Consider the following 19,065-nt stretch of genomic DNA (forward strand, 5'->3'; position numbering starts at 1 on the left):
ATGAAAATTAATCAATTAATTAATGCCCCTTCTGCATAGACATTAAAATTCAATCTTTATTTACACGATCACATACTGTTTTTTCCTCAGGGCCCCAGCCTGACTCAGTACCATGATGGACATGAATCTGAATGCTGCCCTGGAGAAACAGATTCTATTCCTGCCTATGCCACAAGGTTCCTGTGTGATACAGAGAAAGTGGCATAAGCCAAACTTGTCAAGAGGGAAGCCCTACATGAGTATTAACGTTCCAGGTGCCTGACTTGAGAACTTGGGGTCTTCTTGCAGAAGTGCTCTGCACTCAAAGCCACAACTGAAGTCAATGGAATCTGTGCTTGCCACATCTGGAGTAGGAGTAGGATCCTAGGTGCTCTGAGAATTCAGGTCTCAGTCATCTTAAATTGGGCACCCACAATTTTTTATTTTAAGCTCTCTTTGCCTCTGTTCTCCATCTGTAAAATGGGAATAACACCCTACATCTAACTCCATTCATATTTGAGAAGCATTCCAATATTAAAGTGATAAGTGCCACAGAAAATCCCATGGGGAAATGAATACTTCATTCATCACAGCAGGGTTTGCAGGCCCTAGACCGAATGAGGAGAAAAAGTAATGACTAAAAACTTCCTAAGTACATACCGTCCATTTGGTACACACAGTGAAGCAGGGGTCGTGTGTGTGTGTGTGTGTGTGTGTGTGTGTGTGTGTGTGTGTGTGTGTGTGTGTGTGTGTGTGTGTGTGTGTGTGTGTGTGTGTGTGTGTGTGTGTGTGTGTGTGTGAGAGAGAGAGAGAGAGAGAGAGAGAGAGAGAGAGAGAGAGAGATTCCTTGTTCCTTGGCTTAATAAAGCACACTGTCAACAGAAATCCCAACATGTGGCTGCACTGGAAACACAGCCCTTCCTCCCCCCGCCGCATGCCTCATCAGCAGGGTTGGTACCATTAGATCAACTGCACAGACTGCTGCCATTTGAGCTAATGGAATAACTATTGATAGCAGCAGCAGACTGTAATCCCCTCTGTCAGTGGTTCCCAACCTTTTCCAGATGGGGACCCATTCTGACAATTCAGGAAGACTCGGTGACCCAAGGCAATTCAAAAACAGGGGGAGGATAAGGGGCAGAGTCACCTGGGAGACACTTGGTGACCCTTTTAAAATGTAATGGCAACCCATATTTGAGTCCTGACCCATAAGCTGGGAAACCCTGCCCTGTGTGGACCAGCAAGACGTCAGTGTAGGACACTTGTCAAGCAGGTTTCCTACATATCCGCTGGCCACAGAGTGGTGCGGCTCAGGGATTTTTATTCTGGAGGACAGTGTGCTCTCTGGTGAGCAGACTCATTTGCCCATTCCTCCAGGCCTGATCCAGTCTGCCCCATCCCCTCCAATCTGTCCCCTGTCCTGTCTCTTTGCCCCAGTATTCTCAACCCGTCCCAGACTCCTTACCCAATAAATCTTAGTCTAATTGTTTCGATCTCCCAGTCTTCCCTTCATTCCTTGCACAGTATTCCCAGTTTTCCCCTCAATCCCCAGGCATTTAATCTCACCTGTCCCTCTCCATTCCCCCAGTCTCCAGCCATTCCCAGTAAAATTTCTAAGCACAGGACTGCAAGAGCTTTTCAAAGAAAGACATCACCAGAATATTTTAACATAGGCAAAAAAAAAAATCACTTATTTTTTCCATAGTCTCATTTTGTGAAATACATGAATCATTTGGGCTGAATAGTTCACAAAAGAATTCAGCCTGAAAAACACTCGGCATGGAAAATGTCAGCATAAATAGTTAGAAATATGACAAAGTTATGTACGTCTTAAAACAGGGTCTTCTAATGGAAAACATTAGGCAACCTTCATAACAGGCAGTGCTACCAGCCCCACCAGCAAAACAAAGACATGAAAAAAACCAACAACCCCCAATTTCAATCATATTTTCAATCAGAACAGATCCCTATTTAGCCAAGAATTTATCATTTATACCAAAGAATTTTAGGCTATGTTATAAATCTCTGAATACAGGAACTGACCATGTAAAAAAACCCAAAAGGGAGCTCAATAATACAGGTTGGCTATAAAAAAATGGTAATTTCTAAATACTCAATAGCTTCAAAACAACTTTAGAAGAAAAACGGACTGAATAAAGCAATCAGCAATCAGCTCCTGAAAGGACACAATATATGCAACGTAATGCATCCTGGCATAGTAAATGCGACTTTTTCACATTTGCTAAATTGCTCAGGGACAGTTATCAAAAGTAATTAAGAAGGTTTCCATTGCTAAATTGGAAACCTTTACATCATTTCTATTTAAAGTTTGCTTTAAGGCAAGACATTAAAAAAAGTCAAAAGTCAAAATATGGAGCTATGTGACAGAATCCCAATATGTAGAACCACAAGATCAAAGCAGAACAGAATATCAGAGAAAGAAAATGAAATATAGTAGGTGACAATGTATAATGGAAATCAATTAGTTATGGCTTGTCTTTTGGGAAAGGCAGTATGGAGGGGGATTTTAACTCCAGAACTGTACTGGAGTTCTGATAATTTTAGTGCTAGACAGATCAAATAAATAAACAAACACACATACGCACACAAACAGGCTGTGTCTAGACTGGCCAGTTTTTCCGCAAAATCAGTTGCCTTTGCGGAAAAACTTGCCAGATGTCTACACTGGCCGCTTGAATTTCCGCAAAAGCACTGACGATCTCATGTAAGATTGTCAGTGCTTTTGCGGAAATACTATGCTGCTCCCGTTCGGGCAAAAGTCTTTTTCCGAAAAACTTTTGCGCAAAAGGGCCAGTGTAGACAGCAGAGATTTGTTTTCCGCAAAAAAGCCCCAATCGCGAAAATGGCGATCGGGGCTTTTTTGCGGAAAAGCGCGTCTAGATTGGCCACGGACACTTTTCCGCAAAAAGTGCTTTTGTGGAAAAGCGTCCTGCCAATCTAGACGCGCTTTTCCGAAAATGCTTTTAATGGAAAAGTTTTCCGTTAAAGCATTTCCGGAAAATCATGCCAGTGTAGACGTAGCCACAGAGTTTAAAGACCCTGATTCAATCTACCAAACTAAACATTGCCACTGATTCAGGTTGTGCCTACAAGCATCTGAAAGTCTTCATAATGCAGGATTTGGCCACGACAGAAGGGTAGGGTTGCCAGATGGTTTAACCAATAATACCCAGCTCCCAAAAAAAAACAAACACCGGAAAAAAATTCTGTTGAGACAAAAAAAGGGGGGAGAGACCAAAGTTGTTAAGAAAAAAAAATAGGACCCCAACAGCAGTTATTAAGCAAAAATTTAAAAATAAAAAATTAGCATGGACCCTTTAAGAAGAGGTTTTTTTGATGGCGGTCATTTTGTTTTTCTTTCCAGCCACAAGACAAGCTCCAGATAAGAACCAGGTAAGCGTGGGGGTGGGTGGGCATACTGGGGGCCCGGCAGGAAACCCGGTGGCGGGGGGGGCAGTTGCTGAGTGTATTTAGGGTTGCCAGGTATCCGGTATTTTCGCCTCCTGGCAGGGGGAAAAAAAATCAGAAAATACCGGACATTTTAGGTTTCCGATATTTTCTGAATTTTTTTTACCGGACAGGAGGCGAAAATACTGGACTGTCTGAGTCAATATCAGACCCCTGGCAACCCTACAAAAGGGAGGAAGAGAACAAACACAAAGGAGCTGGTTCAGGAGGGGCAGTCCTATTAACATGGTGCAGTAGCTAGGATTGCCAGGTGTCCGGTATTCACCCGGGCAGTCGTGTATTTTCGCCTCCTTTCCGGTAAAAAATTTCAGAGAATACTGGACACCTGAGATGTCCGGTATTTTCTTAATTTTTTCCCAGTCAGGAGGCGAAAATGCCAGGCACCTGGCAACCCTACAAACACTCAGCCCCTGACCTCCAACAGCCCCAGCCTCCCGACCCCAGCCTCCATTCTTACCTGGTTCCCCAAGGCTGCCGGCACAAAATGGCTGCCAGCCAAAAGACCTAGGGCAGTGGTTCCCAATCTTTTCGGGCTGCTGGGCACCCGGGGGCGGGGCCACTTACGTGCCGTGCGTCCGGAGGCAGGGCCGCTCACGCGCCATGCGCTCAGGGCCGGCACCACGCATGTGCCACGCGCCCAGGAGCGGGGCCAGCCCAGATTGTTCGGCGGACGCACATAAATGCTCCAATGGGCGCCTTGGAGTCCTTTTGTTGGTCTCCCCCCACCTTTTTTTTCTATCTAAGCTACTGCTAGGGTTGCCAGATGGTTGAAACAAAAATACTGAACCATCCCTTCTCTTCCCCCCCCCCCCGAAAAAATGGGAAAAAATTCTGTTGAAGGGGCAAACCACTCGCAGAGTTCCAGGAAAATGGCCTTCCCATAGCTGCAGGACAATGCAGTCCCACCAGTGGCCTTCCCATAGCTGCAGGACAATCTCCCTCCGCCAGAAGTGGCATTCCACTGTGTCCAGGGGATTGAAGCGTATGCATGGCAGCAGGAGCTCCAGGACCTGGGTGAGCAGGGCCTGCGGGCCACACTGGGATTCGTCCCCTTCATCTTCATCCTGGTCCTGCTGGAGCATTGTGCAGGCAGTCTGGAAGTACTGTCCCATGAGGTGCAGCACGAGGACCATGAGCCTGGCAGTGCTTTCAGCAGCTCTGGTTCCATTTTGGCAGTGCTGTGGTATCCATGCAAGCAACCTGGGCACGAGAAGGCACATGCCCACTGCGTCCCTTTTCTGTCTTGTGAGGGGGGAGGTACTAGAGGAGTGGCTTGTGAGACATGGCCATACAGAGGAGAAAGCACACATCTCAGCTTGCTAGACCAAGTGGCCACAGGAAGTATATATTCCTGGCACCTTCCCAAGAGAGCTTCTGAGGGCTCTAAGTCCAAGGCAGGCTCCCTTCAATGTGGACACACTATTCTGGACTAATTTCAATGCTTCCCCATAATGAGGACATGCCAGTTCGGATCTGTTGAATTGGGAGTTCTTAAGTTGAATTTAATAATTTCAAAATAGCTTCCTAGTGTAGACATGGCCACAGAAACCTGCATCATCAGGACAGAAAAACCTTCCTTTAGTCCCTTATTCCTTGACTTGAGCAAAGCTTGTGACACAGTCTCCCACTGTATTCTTGCCAGCAAGTTAAAGAAGTATGGCTTAGATGAATGGACTATAATATGGACAGAAAGCTGGCTAGATCATCAGGCTCAATGGGTAGTGATTAACGGTTGGCTGCTGGTATCACGTGAAACGCCCCAGGAATTGGACACATCTTCATTAATGACCTGAATGAGGGGATGAACTGCACCCTCAGCACGTTTGCAGATGACACTAAGCTGGGAGGAGGGGTAGATACATTGGAAGGGAGGGACAGGGTGGAATGACCTAGACAAATTGGAGGTTTGGGCCCAAAGAAATCTCATGAGGTTCAACAAGGAGAAGTGCAAAAGTGCACTTAGAGCAGAAGACTCCCAATCATTGCTAAAGGCTGGGGACCGACTACTAAGCAGCAGTTGTGCAGAATGGGACCTGAGGATTAGAGGGGACAAGAAGCTGGATGTGACTCAACAGTATGCCCTTCTAGCCAAGATGGCTAACAGTATATTGGGGCACATTAGGAGGAGCACTGCCAGCAGATCCAGAGAAGTGATTATTCCCCTTTCTTCAGCACTGGTGAGGCCAAACCCACAGTATTACATCCAGTTCTAGGCCCCCACTACAGAAAGGATGTGGACACATTGGAGAGTGTCCAGCGGAGGGCAACCAAAATGATGAGGGGGCTGGAGCACATGACTGATGAGGAGAGGCTGAGGTTTTGGGCTTGTTTAGTTTGCAGAAGAGAAGAGTCGGGGGGGGGGGAGTTGATAGCAGCCTTCAACTTCCTGAAGAGGATGGAGAGAGGCTGTTCTCAGTGGTGGCAGATGGCAGAACAAGGAGAAAAGGTCTCAAGCTGCAGTGGGGGAGATGTAGGTTGGATATTAGGAAAATCTGTTTCACTAGGTGGATGGGGAAGCACTGGAATGGGTTATCCAGAGAGGTGGCGGCATCTCTATCCTTACCGGTATTTTAAATTCCAGCTCGACAAAGCTCCATCTGGGATGATTTAGTTGGGGTTGATTTGAGTAGGGGACTGGACTAGATGACCTCCTGTGGTCTCTTCCAACCCTCATCTTCCATGAGAGTCATTCCATCCAATGAAGATTTAATTTACACGTCTGACTTGGAGACATTTTGAAATTAGGTCTTGAATTAAATCAATCCTTAAACCAGCAAGAGATACTGCTTGTTCTGCTCACTCTCTTCCCACTTGTAACTAGGAATGTAATTTGTTAAACAGCCTGTGGCGGGGGAAGGGCTGTTCCAGCCTGGCCAGGCTGCCGATTAACCAGTTCAGGGTAAGCATCACCTGGTAAAGTTAACTGGTGACATTCCAACTTGTAACCTCCCCTATGTGAATCACAGAATAGCGCTCTCAGTATGACAAAAACAACCAATGCAGAGGACAGGTGTTTGGACCTGAGTCTGCTGCCCTCATGTGTCAATGAAGCCAACAGAAGACACGGGCCTAGTCTGCATGGAGGATCTGCTCTCACCATTCCAGAGCAAACCCCTCTTACATAAATACACAAAGGCAATATAAGGCCCAGTTTCACAAAAACGTCTGCATCTACTTCCAACCAGGGTTAAGCTGCAACAGTGCAAACTGTAGCTGTGCCTGTCTACATGAGACGGTCACACTAGAGTAGCTATACAGGTGACTGGCCACCCACAGCCAAAATCCCCACATCAGCAAGGTCACATAGACTAAAGGATCAGACCCTTCCCATAACGGAGATGAGAGTTTTATTCTTTCTACAGAAGCCCCATGAAATCAGATTCTACTGAGGATTCTCCAGCAGGGTAAGATGTGTCACTTGAGGACTGTGAGTTGTGTATTCGACAGGAGCAAAACCGCAACCTAAAGAAGGGACATTCCGACAGCTCCACTGTGCTCCTACCTTGGGGTTGTCCTCTCTCTCGCAGGCAATATGCAAAGGAGTCCTCCCACCTTCCTCTGGGACGAGACGAGAAGATGAGTAGTATTCTGTAGGCGGTCCAGTTTCGTTATTAAGTTTCATGGCAATAATAACTGGTGATTCAGCAGGCTCATCCTGAATTTAAACAAAAAAAACAGACAGACACTTTCAGTATTGCTTAGAGATAATCTAACAGAAAACAAATCTGTGCAGGAATCCTCAGGTCCGTTCTGGATTTGCTCATTACACCACAGTAGACACAGTATAAGCAATCCCCACCATTTCCCATTTCTTTCATTAGATTCCAGTTCCACCTGCTGGACGGCTTGCACTACTGCAGCCTCAAAACCCTTAACATGAAGCCACTGTAGGTCAACAGCATTTCGACAGCTTTTATTCTGACATCTACACACCCTCATACACAGAGAGGGGTTCCTCATCCCCATTCCTTTATTTTTACTGTAAGGGCAGACATGGAGAGGCAGGAAGGGGAGGAAACCAATTCTCTAATGTGCTCTTCTTTGTTTTAGCACTGGAATGCTCCTGCCTAAGAGAGATTGTTCAGGGTTCTCCTTGAGCTTAAGGGTTTCTAACAATGCACACTGTGTTGGCCTCTGTCCTGCAAAAGTTGAAAAAAATACCTCCCAACTCCAAATGAACAAAACGGCCAGCTGGTATTGTGAACTCACAGACTGTAGCTGCTGCATTGCTCTGCAAAGGGCTACCGGTAGACCCACTGAGGTGTCAGGGAAATCTGGTGACTGTGAAGCACACAAAGGAAGGGTGGGGGGAATTCAGGCTTTGCATGCAGGTTGGATGGTTTGCTCGCAGAACAGGATAGACCACTCTTGTGCACTGCAGAGAGAAGCCAGTGAAAGGCATGACAGGATGGCAGGCTGAGGTAGCCTGCACTGATACACCCGCATGGTGGCAGTTTGTCCACTGACAAAGATATGAGCAAGTTCACTTGCTGCATTGCTGAGAACCAGAGCAAGGTGTGCTGGTGTGGTAGGCCAGTGGTAGGCCAGTGAGACGCAAATTCTGGAGGAGTTGAAGGGAGTTAAAGGGATGGATAATCAGCACACAGGGTTCTCAGACTGACCTAACAGAAAGATTCCCAAATAGTGGAACTTAAAATAAATTTAATGTCTCAACAGTTGGAGAATGAAACCCACACACACATAAGTGAAAGCATTCTGCTACGGACAGCTGCACATCCTAGGCCTTGTCTGCACTAGAAAAGCTTTGCCAGTAAGCTTCCAAGTGGTTGTGTAGCTCAAACCAGCAAAAGAGTGCTGCTGCTGGCTTAGTTTAGAATGTCTGGCACTCCGACCCACTCCCCACCCACGGGGCCAGAGCACACAAAATTTACTAGCCTGGTCCCCCCAGGCTATGGTGTGGGAGGGAAATGTGGGGAGAGTCTTTCTCCTTGTCAGTCAGGGGCCACATCAGTAAGGGGTTGTGGTGTTTGGGGGAGGGGTTGTTTCTCACTTGAGTGTGGCCCCTGACTGATTTTTCTGTGGGACAGCAGCCCCTGACCCAAAAAAGGTTCCCCACTCCTGGATTATAGGCTCAATACTGCAGTTGTACTTCACCAACATCTATTCAGTTGTGCGTAGCAGGCTGCTAGCTTGTGTCTAATATGCATCAGCATGCTGCAAACATATAAGGTACCCCAAATCATAAGTAAGTGTTGTGTATGTCAGTGATATGCCAGGTTTTTTCAGAGGCAGTGCAATTATTCCAACAGTGCACAGAAATGTTACTTTGAATCCAACAGGCAGGCAGCCAATTCCCTGCTCATGTCTTCCACAGCCCACACCTAAACAGTTGGAAGAGAATGGGGTAATGATGCAGCGTACCCAGTCTGGTGCATACACCTCATCTTCATCTTCTGCCTTTGCATCAGGCTCTGCAGCTGAATGAAGGATTAATTCTGTTATCTTGACTCCTTCTTCACCAGGAATGGCTACAGCAATATGAAGAGGCATTAAACCTCCCAGCTGAAAAATAAATGTGGCATTAAGACTCTTTGGTTTATCATAAGTAACTTCTAAAAACTAAACCCTCAGGCTCTATTTTCAGAAATAAAGGACTGTGTTTATGATCAGTTTAAATGCAATTTCACTTACTCCCTGCTGTCCATCTCATCCTAAACCTACTGTGATCGGAATATTCCTGGTGTGACAGACAGCTGCACAGGCACTACATAGCCAAAACAAAATATGAATACCAACTAGTGAGGGAAATTGGTACTCAATTTTGAAGCTTAATTTTACTTTGTTTGGCTTCTGAATTCCGAGACAGTCTGTTGGGCTGCTGCTTCTCCAGGCCCATGAGGTGCAAAAGGAATAAAGGGAAGACAGCTTTCACTAGAACCATGGCAGAGAGGTAACCAAGCTCTGAGCTGTAGCTAAAGCAGAGGTAGGTTTCAACACTGGATATGATGATACTGACCTCCTATGTAAAGCACTTTGAAACCTACCAGCAGAGCCCTCTATAAAAGAGTTAGGTATTAATACTACATTATCATCCACAGCCATCAAACCAAGCAAAATTAAGCTCTAAAACTGACAGCTAAAGTACTAGGAGGCAAACCAGGATACTCTGCAGCAAAATGTATATTTGAGATGAAGATGTCCAGATGTAGCCCTTCAAGCTAACAAACCAAAATCAACTGTAGCTAGCAAGCTACAGTCAGAAAGTACCAGGGAGCAGACATATTTCAGTGCAGAAGCTAGCATGAGATGCCATATGCTAAAACAGTTGGTATGTAACTTTGATCCTGGGGAGTTCCCACCATGCTCATATGAGGGCATGTTAACCAATTGCCGAGAATTTGGGGCAACAGAATATTAAGAGAACAGACTACAGCCGTAAAGAGAAAATAAAACTAAAACCAGAACAATAAATTTTGGAAAATAAAACTGACTTTTGAAGTAGTCTGAGCTTTAGTATCATGGATAAGCATCATGTCAGCAGGGAAATACACACATAGAATTAGACCTCTGCTAGAGTACGTTTTTTTTTTTTAAAGATAAATTTTTTAAATAAGATAGATTCTTTAAATTACTCCTTTGGGATTGCAAAGCTGAATCAGTCAAACTGTCATAAGAATTGACGCTTTACTCATAGACATGAAATTGTATTACTGATCACCCTAGAATATTGCATTTGGTTGTTATTAGTAATTATTATCCGTTACCCTCGATGGAAGTCGTATGTCAGTCCTTGCTCCTGATGATAACATTAGTTTCACTGCTCCTACATCTGCAGCTTTAACAGCAAAGAAGAGGACATGCAGAGGGATCTGGCAAACATTGGGGTCTGCACCTCGGCGGAGAAGGAGTTTGACCGTGGTCCATCTCTTTTGGTATCTAAATCAACATGGCAAATAGCAGAATAAGCTGTCAATAACTCAGAAAAAAGCACTAAGGGACATATTTCTGAACACAGGTTCCTAAGGTGAGTCAGGCTAATGGGCTGTATAATTGTGGTGTAGACATTTAGGTTTGTGATGATGCCTGGGCATTAGGACCCTGAGAAGCGGGTGTGCAAACTGGCATGTAGATCCAGGGAGAGAAAGCCTGCTGAGCATGAGGTGCACAGCACAGCAATGTGATGCCATGAAGAGGCTGCGGTGGGGTCATCAGCCTCTTTCAGCACCACTGAATCGCTGGGGGCACTAGCAGGGAGCAGGAGAGCCCACAGACGACACATGACAATGACAGTAATACTCAGTATGGCACAGACTAGTTTTGCATAATACAGAAGTGTTTTTATGAAGTTAACAGGGAATTACTGTTCCTAACGTACAATACAGGATTTTAAAAATAAGTCTGGTTAGCACACACATGGGCACACACACATGTGTGAGTGCACATAGAGAGTATACATGTCATGCGGGGTCACGAAAAAAGGGCAGAATAGTTGGCCACCTTAATAAAAAGTTGTTAATGAGTGAAATTCAGGCCTTCTCCCCGTCAGGTAAGGGTCCTTGCAATACCCCTTAACAGGCACACCCTATCCCAGGCAAATGGAGGGTCGTTCTTCCCCACAAACACACAAAATCACATTTGTTACTCTCTCTGGGTATGTCTACACTACAGCGCTAATTCGAACTAACTTAATTCAAATTAGTTAATTCGAACTAAGCTAATTCGAACTAACGCATCTAGACTAAAAAATTAGTTCGAATTAGCGTTTTGCTAATTCGAACTAGCATGTCCACACTGAGTGGACCCTGAACCGGGGTTAAGGATGGCCAGAAGCAGTGCCGGCAGGGCATCAGATTAGGACTTAGAGTATGGAGCTGCTGCCTCAGGCTAGCCGAGGGCTGTGCTTAAAGGGACCCGACCCCCACCCCGGACAGACAGTTCTCAGGGGTTCCCCGCTTGCAAAGCAGTCCTGGTTTGGAGTGCCCGGAGTACCCACACTCGGCACATCACAGCACTCGGCCATCAGCCTGGCTGCATTTGCCGCAGGCTGCCATCCGGAGGGGGGGTCAATCAGGGGCTTCAGGAGAGCTTCCACCCCGAGAAGCCCGCAAACCCTAACCCTAACCCTAACCCAGTCCTCCCCATCGGGGGCTCGTACCCCATTCCTCCCTCACCTCCTTCCACTTACCCCTCCCTAGCCCCCCTTCCTGATGTACAAAATAAAGGACATGTGTGTTCAAAAATAGAAACTCTCTTTATTGAACAAAACTCGGGAAGACTTGGAAAAGGAGGTGGGAGAGGGGAAGAGAGAGCGTGGGAGAGGGGAGGGCAACTAAAATGATCAGGGGTTTGGAACAGGTCCCATATGAAGAGAGGCTAAAGAGACTGGGACTTTTCAGCTTAGAAAAGAGGAGACTGACGGGGGATATGATAGAGGTCTATAAAAGCATGAGTGGTGTGGAGAGGGTGCATAAAGAAAAGTTTTTCATTAGTTCCCATAATAGAAGGACTAGAGGACACCAAAGGAAAGGAATGGGTAGCAGGCTTCAAACTAATAACAGAAAGTTGTTCTTCACAAAGCAAATAGTCAACCTGTGGAACTCCTTGCTGCAGGAGGCTGTGAAGGCTGGAACTAGAACAGAGTTTAAAGAGAAGTTAGATAAAGTCATGGAGGTTGGGTCCATGGAGTGCTATTAGCCAGGGGGTAGAAATGGTGTCCCTGGCCTCTGTTTGTGGAAGGCTGGAGATGGATGGCACGAGACAAATGGCTTGGTCATTGTCTTTGGTCCATCCCCTCCAGGGTCCCTAGTGTTGGCCGCTGTCGGCAGACAGGCTACTGGGCTAGATGGACCTTTGGTCTGACCCAGGACGGCCATTCTAAGCTCAGGGCTCAGGGTTGGGGGTCTCAGTGGACCACCTTGATTTTCATGCACACCTGCTCCTGGGTGGCCAGGCTGGCAGCTCTCCTGCCCTAGATGGCCACTTTCCTGTGCCTAGCGCAGAGGTCATGGATGAGGTCCACGATCTCCACACTAGACCAGGCGGGCGCCCGCCTCTTGCGGACCCGGGCAGGCTCCTGGGAGCCGCCAGCCTGGTCCCGGGAAGAGGCAGAGGGCTGGATGGCAGCGGGTGGCTGGCTCGAGCCGTGCCAGGTGCAGGGTCTGCTGGCTGGGTGCTGGCAGGCTTGCACCTGGCACGGGCACCGTAGCCAGCCCGTGCCCCTTTAAGGGCTCCGGGGCCGGGAGGAGGGCAGACAAGTTTCCCTGGTGGTGCCCAGAGTGGCCACCAGGGAAAGCTGGGGAGGGCTAGCCTCCCACTAGTTTGAATTAAGTGGCTACATAACCCTTAATTCAAACTAGCTAATTCAAACTAGGCATTAGTCCTCGTAAAATGAGGTTTACCTAGTTCGAATTAAGTGCTCCGCTAGTTCGAATTAACTTCGTACTAGCGGAGCGCTAGTGTAGCGCCTATCAAAGTTAATTCAAACTAATGTCTGTTAGTTCGAATTAACTTTGTAGTGTAGACATACCCTCTGTGCACTCGGTTCAGCAGAGCTTGTCTAACCTTTCCAGAACACTGACCCAAGGGTTTTTTTCTTACTAACACTTACTCGGATATTGATAACGCCATTTTTCTCATGGTGCCTTCAGTTCCGTCATGCCTATTGAGATGGGAGTAGGAGGACACTTTCAGGAAACACTGGCTAAAGGCTTCTGCACTCTGCTGCAAAGCTTTTAGAGAAACCTTGATTCCATAGTTGTAAACAGAATTGTTCGACTCAAAGCTGGTTTCAGAGCTGTGGACAGTCATCTGATCAAAACTTGCATAGTCCACTTCATCCAATGTGTTTCCATCATCGAAAACAGACTCTGCCTTTTCCCCAGACTTAGAAGTGCTCAGAACTGACTGATGAACGGTGTCTGTTACACATGTCTCTTTGGTTGGTTCAAGTGATGGAGATACATCTTCCGACAGCTCATCCTGATATAAAGTTTTAATAATATTAAAATGACATTAATGAGGAAAATATGGAAAATCCTTTCTTCAACAACAAGGATCATCATACCAATTTCAGTGTTTGGGAACTCGGTATATTACAGTGGAGTTAATGTAGAAAGTAATTTTACTCAGTCCATCATTCACGGGAAACATTTTGAATTCTGTGTATGTGCATTTGGGTTTTGGCCTCCACTGTCAATAAAACCCTCTTTGGTGCCTTTGAATCTCAACTAGTACTCTCACACTTCATAAAAACTCTGAAACAGAAGGGGACATTTCTTGATTTTCAATGTGCACATTAGCACACAAACTAATGGATGCCTGAACTGAACGCTATTGCTAAAATCTAAAAAAGTTACCTGAAAGTTTTCTGGGTTTGTATTGAGCTCTGAGGGAAGATAGAAGAGTGTAAATTTCTTCTCTTTCTTGCATCAGCAAAGAAACTTTTGAAGTTAATGGGAGTCAGATGTGTAATCTGTCTAGGCACTTTTTATAAATTATTTATTATTTGTATTGCCATCGGGCCTTGGACTCCCACCATGGGCTACGACTCCCTTGTGCTAAGTGCCGTACAGAATACAGAATAAAAGACTATCCCTGGCCCAATGATCTTACAATCTAAATACCAGTCTCTCTGTATCTTAAGGTACCTAAATACCTTGAAAAAACTGGTCCAAAATCTCTGGTACCAATGTGACACGTTAACTGACTACAGAGTTGCCCTACTTCCATACTGACACTTGATCCTGTGCAGTGGGAGCTATCAATGGAAGTCAAGGGCACTCAGCGACTCAGGAGAGGTAAGCAGTATGGCTTTCTCCAACTGCTGGAGCACACAGAGCAAAGTACAGAAGAGTCTCGATTATCCGACCTTCGCTTATACGACATTGTTTTATCCGATGTGCTGCCCACCAACGTGATGAATAAGAACACAGCATGCACAACGGCCAATCAGCGCTGCACACCCACACCACACATACCTAGTGTGCTTTTGTTAGCAACTGTGATTACATAAGTGCAGTTGTGCTTTTGTTTGATGATGCCAGTATTGTATTCTTATAAAGACAATATTATCAAACTAGAGAAAGTGGATAGATTGAGTCAGACTGAGGGAATGAAGACTCTAGATGTAGCACTAATTTACACTGAGCAACAGAGGGAAGCGACCGCTACAGACTTACTACTGTTCAGACGCTGGTGTGATCTTGCCGTGAAGAAAAGTAAGGACTCCCCAAAACAACTCCTGATCACTCATTTCTTTAAAAACTAAACTTTTTTATATTCACAAAAATGTTGTAAATTCTATTTTTGTTTGTTGAAATATTCTATTTTATTTTTTTGTTAGAATTAGTAATAAACTGAGTTTATACATATTTGTACCCATGTTTTTATTAGTACAGGCAGTCCCCGGGTTACGTACAAGATAGGGATTGTGGGTTTGTTCTTAAGTTGAATTTGTACGTAAGTCAGAACTGGTACATATTGTACCCCAGGTGTCTCCGATTCAGCCGCTGCTGAAACTGACCAGCGGCTGACTACAGGAAGCCCGAGGCAGAGCTGCTTTGCCCCGGGCTTCCTGGAATCAGCCGCTGATCAGTTTCAGCAGCAGCTGACTTGGGGACACCTGGGGTAGAGCAGCTGGGGTGCTGCCAGGTTGGTCCCCGCAGCGCCCCAGCTGCTCTGTCCCAGGCGTCCAGATTCAGCCGCTGTTGAAACTGACCAGCAGCGGCTGAATCGGACACGCCTGGGGCAGAGCAGCTGAAGTGCTGCTGGGTTGGTCTGGTAGCGCCGACCCTTGGCGCGGCGGGACCAACCCGGCAGCACCCCAGCTGCTCTACCCCAGGTGTCCCCAAGTCAGCCGCTGCTGAAACTGATCAGTGGCTGATTCCAGAAAGCCGGGGCAGAGCAGCTCTGCCTCAGGCTTCCTGTAGTCAGCCACTGGTCAGTTTCAGCAGCGGCTGACTTGGGGACGCCTGGGGCAGAGCAGCTGGGGTGCTGCTGGGTTGGTCCAGTAGTGCCGCACCTCGGTGCTGTGGGACCAACCCGGCAGCCCCCCAGCTGCTCTACCCCAGGCGTCGGCGAGAAAAGCCTGGTCTGCTGGGGAGGTGCACTAGCTGCGCCCCCCCCCCCCCACAGCAGACCAGGGAGACACGGAGTGGCTTTTCTCCCCGCAGAGGACGTGGGCGGCGGGACTGCAACGCGTCTCGGCGGTCCCGCCGCCCGCATCCTCCGCGGCGAGAAAAGCCTGGTGTGCTGGGGGGGGGGCGCACTAGGTGCGCCCCCCCCCCCCCCCCAGCAGACCAGGGAGACGTGAAGCGGCTTTTCTCGCCACGGAGGACGCGGGTGGCGGGACCACAGCGCGTCTCAGCGGTCCCGCCGCCCGCGTCCTCCGCGGCGAGAAAAGCCGCTCCGCGTTTCCCTGGTCTGCTGGGGGGGGGGGGGGAACACTAGCTCCGCGTCTCCCTGGTCTGCTGGGGGAAAGTGCCCCCCACGCCGCGGGAGGCAGCGACAGTGGGGGAGGCACCCTGCACTAGCTGCGCCCCTCTCCCCCCGTTCGTAACTAGGGGGCCGACTTAAGTCGGATTGACATAACCCGGGGTCCGCCTGTATTCTGTATTATCCGACATTTCTGCTATCCCACCATCCTCCGGTCCCATTTAGGTCAGATAATCAAGACTCTAGTGCAATCATAAAAAGCAATTCTGTGGCTCATGTGAGGACACGGAATTCTGATTTCACAATTATAGATTAATAAAGTACTGACCTCGTCTTTTTTAAAGTTCCTCTCAGCAATGTTGGCCTTAAATGACTCTATTGGGTAATAAAGAATGATGCACATAGAGAGAGCTGATAATCCTTCATCACTGCATTTGTTCACATCAGCTCCATTATCAAGAAGAAGATTAATGATGTCTTCATGGTAATTCACCTGTTGAGTGAAAACATGTGCGTTACATGAGCATATGTGTGCATATACAATTTTAGTTTTCCATGTGGGATTAACTGAAACCACAGAAAACAAAATAATAACCAAGACACTCACTGAAGATAAGACTCAAATCACTATTACTGACTTCACATATTTTGCAATTTCCCTTTCTTTTCTTTTTATCCCAGCACTGAATTTGGCTCATAAATTAACAGTGATCTCAAAATGTTTCTACTGCTTTCAGGTATGTCTTATGGGTAAGGCTCGCAGAACTAATAAAAAACTTCCACAAAAGGTAAAACTATTTTAGATGCACCAATGTAAGGCGGGTTTAGAATTCCTTTTTTTCTGGAATATAACCTTTAATGGCACAAGCAGTGAATCAGATGTTGGGTGAGTGATGTGGTCGCTATCAGAGCAGCAACATGCAGAGATAGATGTCAACTGCATGTATTTACCTTCAAGAGGATAAAGAGGGCAGTCCATCATTGGACGGCATGTGGTTTGTTTTTGAGGTCCACAGGGGACCTCAACAAAGCACCGATGATAAAAACGTAAGGGAAACTGCCCTGATCACAACATATCCTTTGTAACAAAGAAGGCTCTTTCAGCTCATGTGTTTGTTTCATGGAGCATCTAAGAGATGATCCAGAGGCACTATCTGCCAAGAAATGCACCATTGATCCAAAACTCTAGTCCTACACCACTTGTTACCGCTAGTCATTAGAAACCATGTCTGATGTACTGTCAGTAATTACACTGAAGTCAATGGAGTTTCATCCACTGACTACATCTGACCTCTCAAACTGGAGTGGATGCTATTGGTAGACATTTCAACTCTTCTTACATTAGTGAGCTACCTACAAAGCACACTTCATGTAAATAAAATATTCTTCCATTCTGACTTTTAAAGTTTCCAGAAAAGACTTAACTGCGGGGAAGCATATTATAATGGAACTCAGGAATCAAATACAGCAACACATTTCATTAATACAACAGTTTGGCAGTGAGAATTTCAAAAATCAAAGTTGTCCGGAAATTCAAAGTTATTGTTGCTAAAGCAACTAGGACTCTGCCACATTGCAAACACAGTAAGGGCAATAATTTATGTGTATTAAATTACATTATATCTCCAGATACACACTCAGTTTTGGCCTTCTGTGTTATACTGGACAAGTCACTTAATTCCTGGGCCTTCAGTACCCTCTCCCCAAAATGTACTGAACTGTCACAGGACTGCTGGGTCTCAGAGGGGTAACCATGCTAGTCTGCATTTGCAAAAACAATGGCACCTTAGGGTACGTCTACACAGCAACATTATTTTGAAATAACTAGTGTTATTTTGAAATAACGAAATCTAGTCTGCATCTACACAGCAGGCAGTTATTTCAAAATAATGTCAAAATACTGTCAAACTGGAGGACTTCTTACTCTGACTCCTGTAACCCTCATTGTACGAGGAATAAGAGACGGCAGAAGAAGAGTGTTCTATTTAGAAATAAGTGCTGTGTAAACACTCCCAATTTCGAAATACGCTATGCAATTGACGTAGCTCAATTTGGGTATCTTATTTCAAGTTAAACCCTGCCATGTAGACACACCCTTATAGACCAACAGGTTTATTGGGGCATAAGCTTTCATGGGTAAATCCCACTTCATCAGATGAATTGTATTTGTACTTTCATATATACCCCGGCTTCTGTAATTTCCATAGGGTGTCAGGGGGCTCCCCGGGAGTGGGACCAGGAGCCAGGAGTGCAGTAGCTGCTGGCCCCACCCTCAGGGAGTATTTTTGTCACTGTGTAACTAATAACATTTATTTTAGTAATTGTGTAGCTGCAAAAATTATCTGGCATCCCCAACGATAATAAAAACAAACTAAAACCAAAACCAGATCTTTTCTGGGTTTGAAAACAACTTGGAACAAGAAAGGGCAAAAAAGTTTCAGCTCCAGGGATTTAAATCCAGAGCAATGCAACACTGACACTGGAAGGATTTGGAATTTTAGGCTTAGAGTCATTTTAATATTATGCAGGGAAACATTTTGCATAGATTGTTTAGCCCTGTTGCTCAGAAAGCTCTTTCCTTAACTATGTTTGCTATTGAGTCTCACATTCATTGTATAACAAAGACACACAGATGCAGTAGCAACAAAAAATGGTCATTCACAGAGGGAGAGGTCATATTTGGAGCCTTACAGCAGCAGCTGCAAGTGCAGTGTATCCATGTGTGTCCGCTACATCTGGGTGAGCTAAGTTGTCCCTCAGAATCTCATAGATACTATTGAAGTTTCCCGCTGCTGCCTTCTGAATCAGCTGCTCTGAAGCAAGCTCTTTGGGGCCTTTGGGGCCAAAGGTATCTCGACTTCCATTCAGAATGGCGTTGATATCCCAACTGATCTCTCTTTGACAATGCCTTGAGCAGAGGAAAGTGAAAAAATATTAAACAGCTGGAGCGTTCACATTTAACTTAAACAGTTGTGACACAAACACCTGTTATACCACAGAGCTTTAAAAAAAAGCCCACTGATAATACAGAGCATTGCCAGGTAACATAGAAGATGGGGCAACCATTCATAAAAACCATTTCAGACAATTCTTGCTCTCACCATGGAGCATAAAGGAGTAAAAATTGTGGAATGAGGGACATTAATTACATTCAGGAGAGAGGTTAAAAACATCCAACCCCAAGATCGGGGCAGGGCAAAATAC

General features: G+C 46.1%; 1 protein-coding gene across 4 annotated transcripts in view; it reads right to left on the reverse strand.

The window, feature by feature from the left end:
* Positions 1-19,065, reverse strand: part of ANKMY1 (ankyrin repeat and MYND domain containing 1) — a 58,624-nt gene that overhangs the window by 22,347 nt on the left and 17,212 nt on the right. For all 4 annotated transcript variants that reach the window (XM_075937481.2, XM_075937480.2, XM_075937479.2 and 1 more), the window contains exons 5-10: positions 18,553-18,769; positions 16,190-16,354; positions 13,037-13,407; positions 10,194-10,365; positions 8,851-8,991; positions 6,971-7,123 (exon numbers count right to left, since the gene is read on the reverse strand). In XM_075937481.2, the coding sequence (XP_075793596.2) occupies positions 6,971-7,123; positions 8,851-8,991; positions 10,194-10,365; positions 13,037-13,407; positions 16,190-16,354; positions 18,553-18,769 (1,219 nt within the window). The remainder of the gene's footprint in view (positions 1-6,970; positions 7,124-8,850; positions 8,992-10,193; positions 10,366-13,036; positions 13,408-16,189; positions 16,355-18,552; positions 18,770-19,065) is intronic.

Source organism: Pelodiscus sinensis, chromosome 10 (genome assembly GCF_052426305.1).
Source record: "Pelodiscus sinensis isolate ZL-2025 chromosome 10, ASM5242630v1, whole genome shotgun sequence".
Classification (NCBI taxonomy): Eukaryota; Metazoa; Chordata; order Testudines; family Trionychidae; genus Pelodiscus; species Pelodiscus sinensis.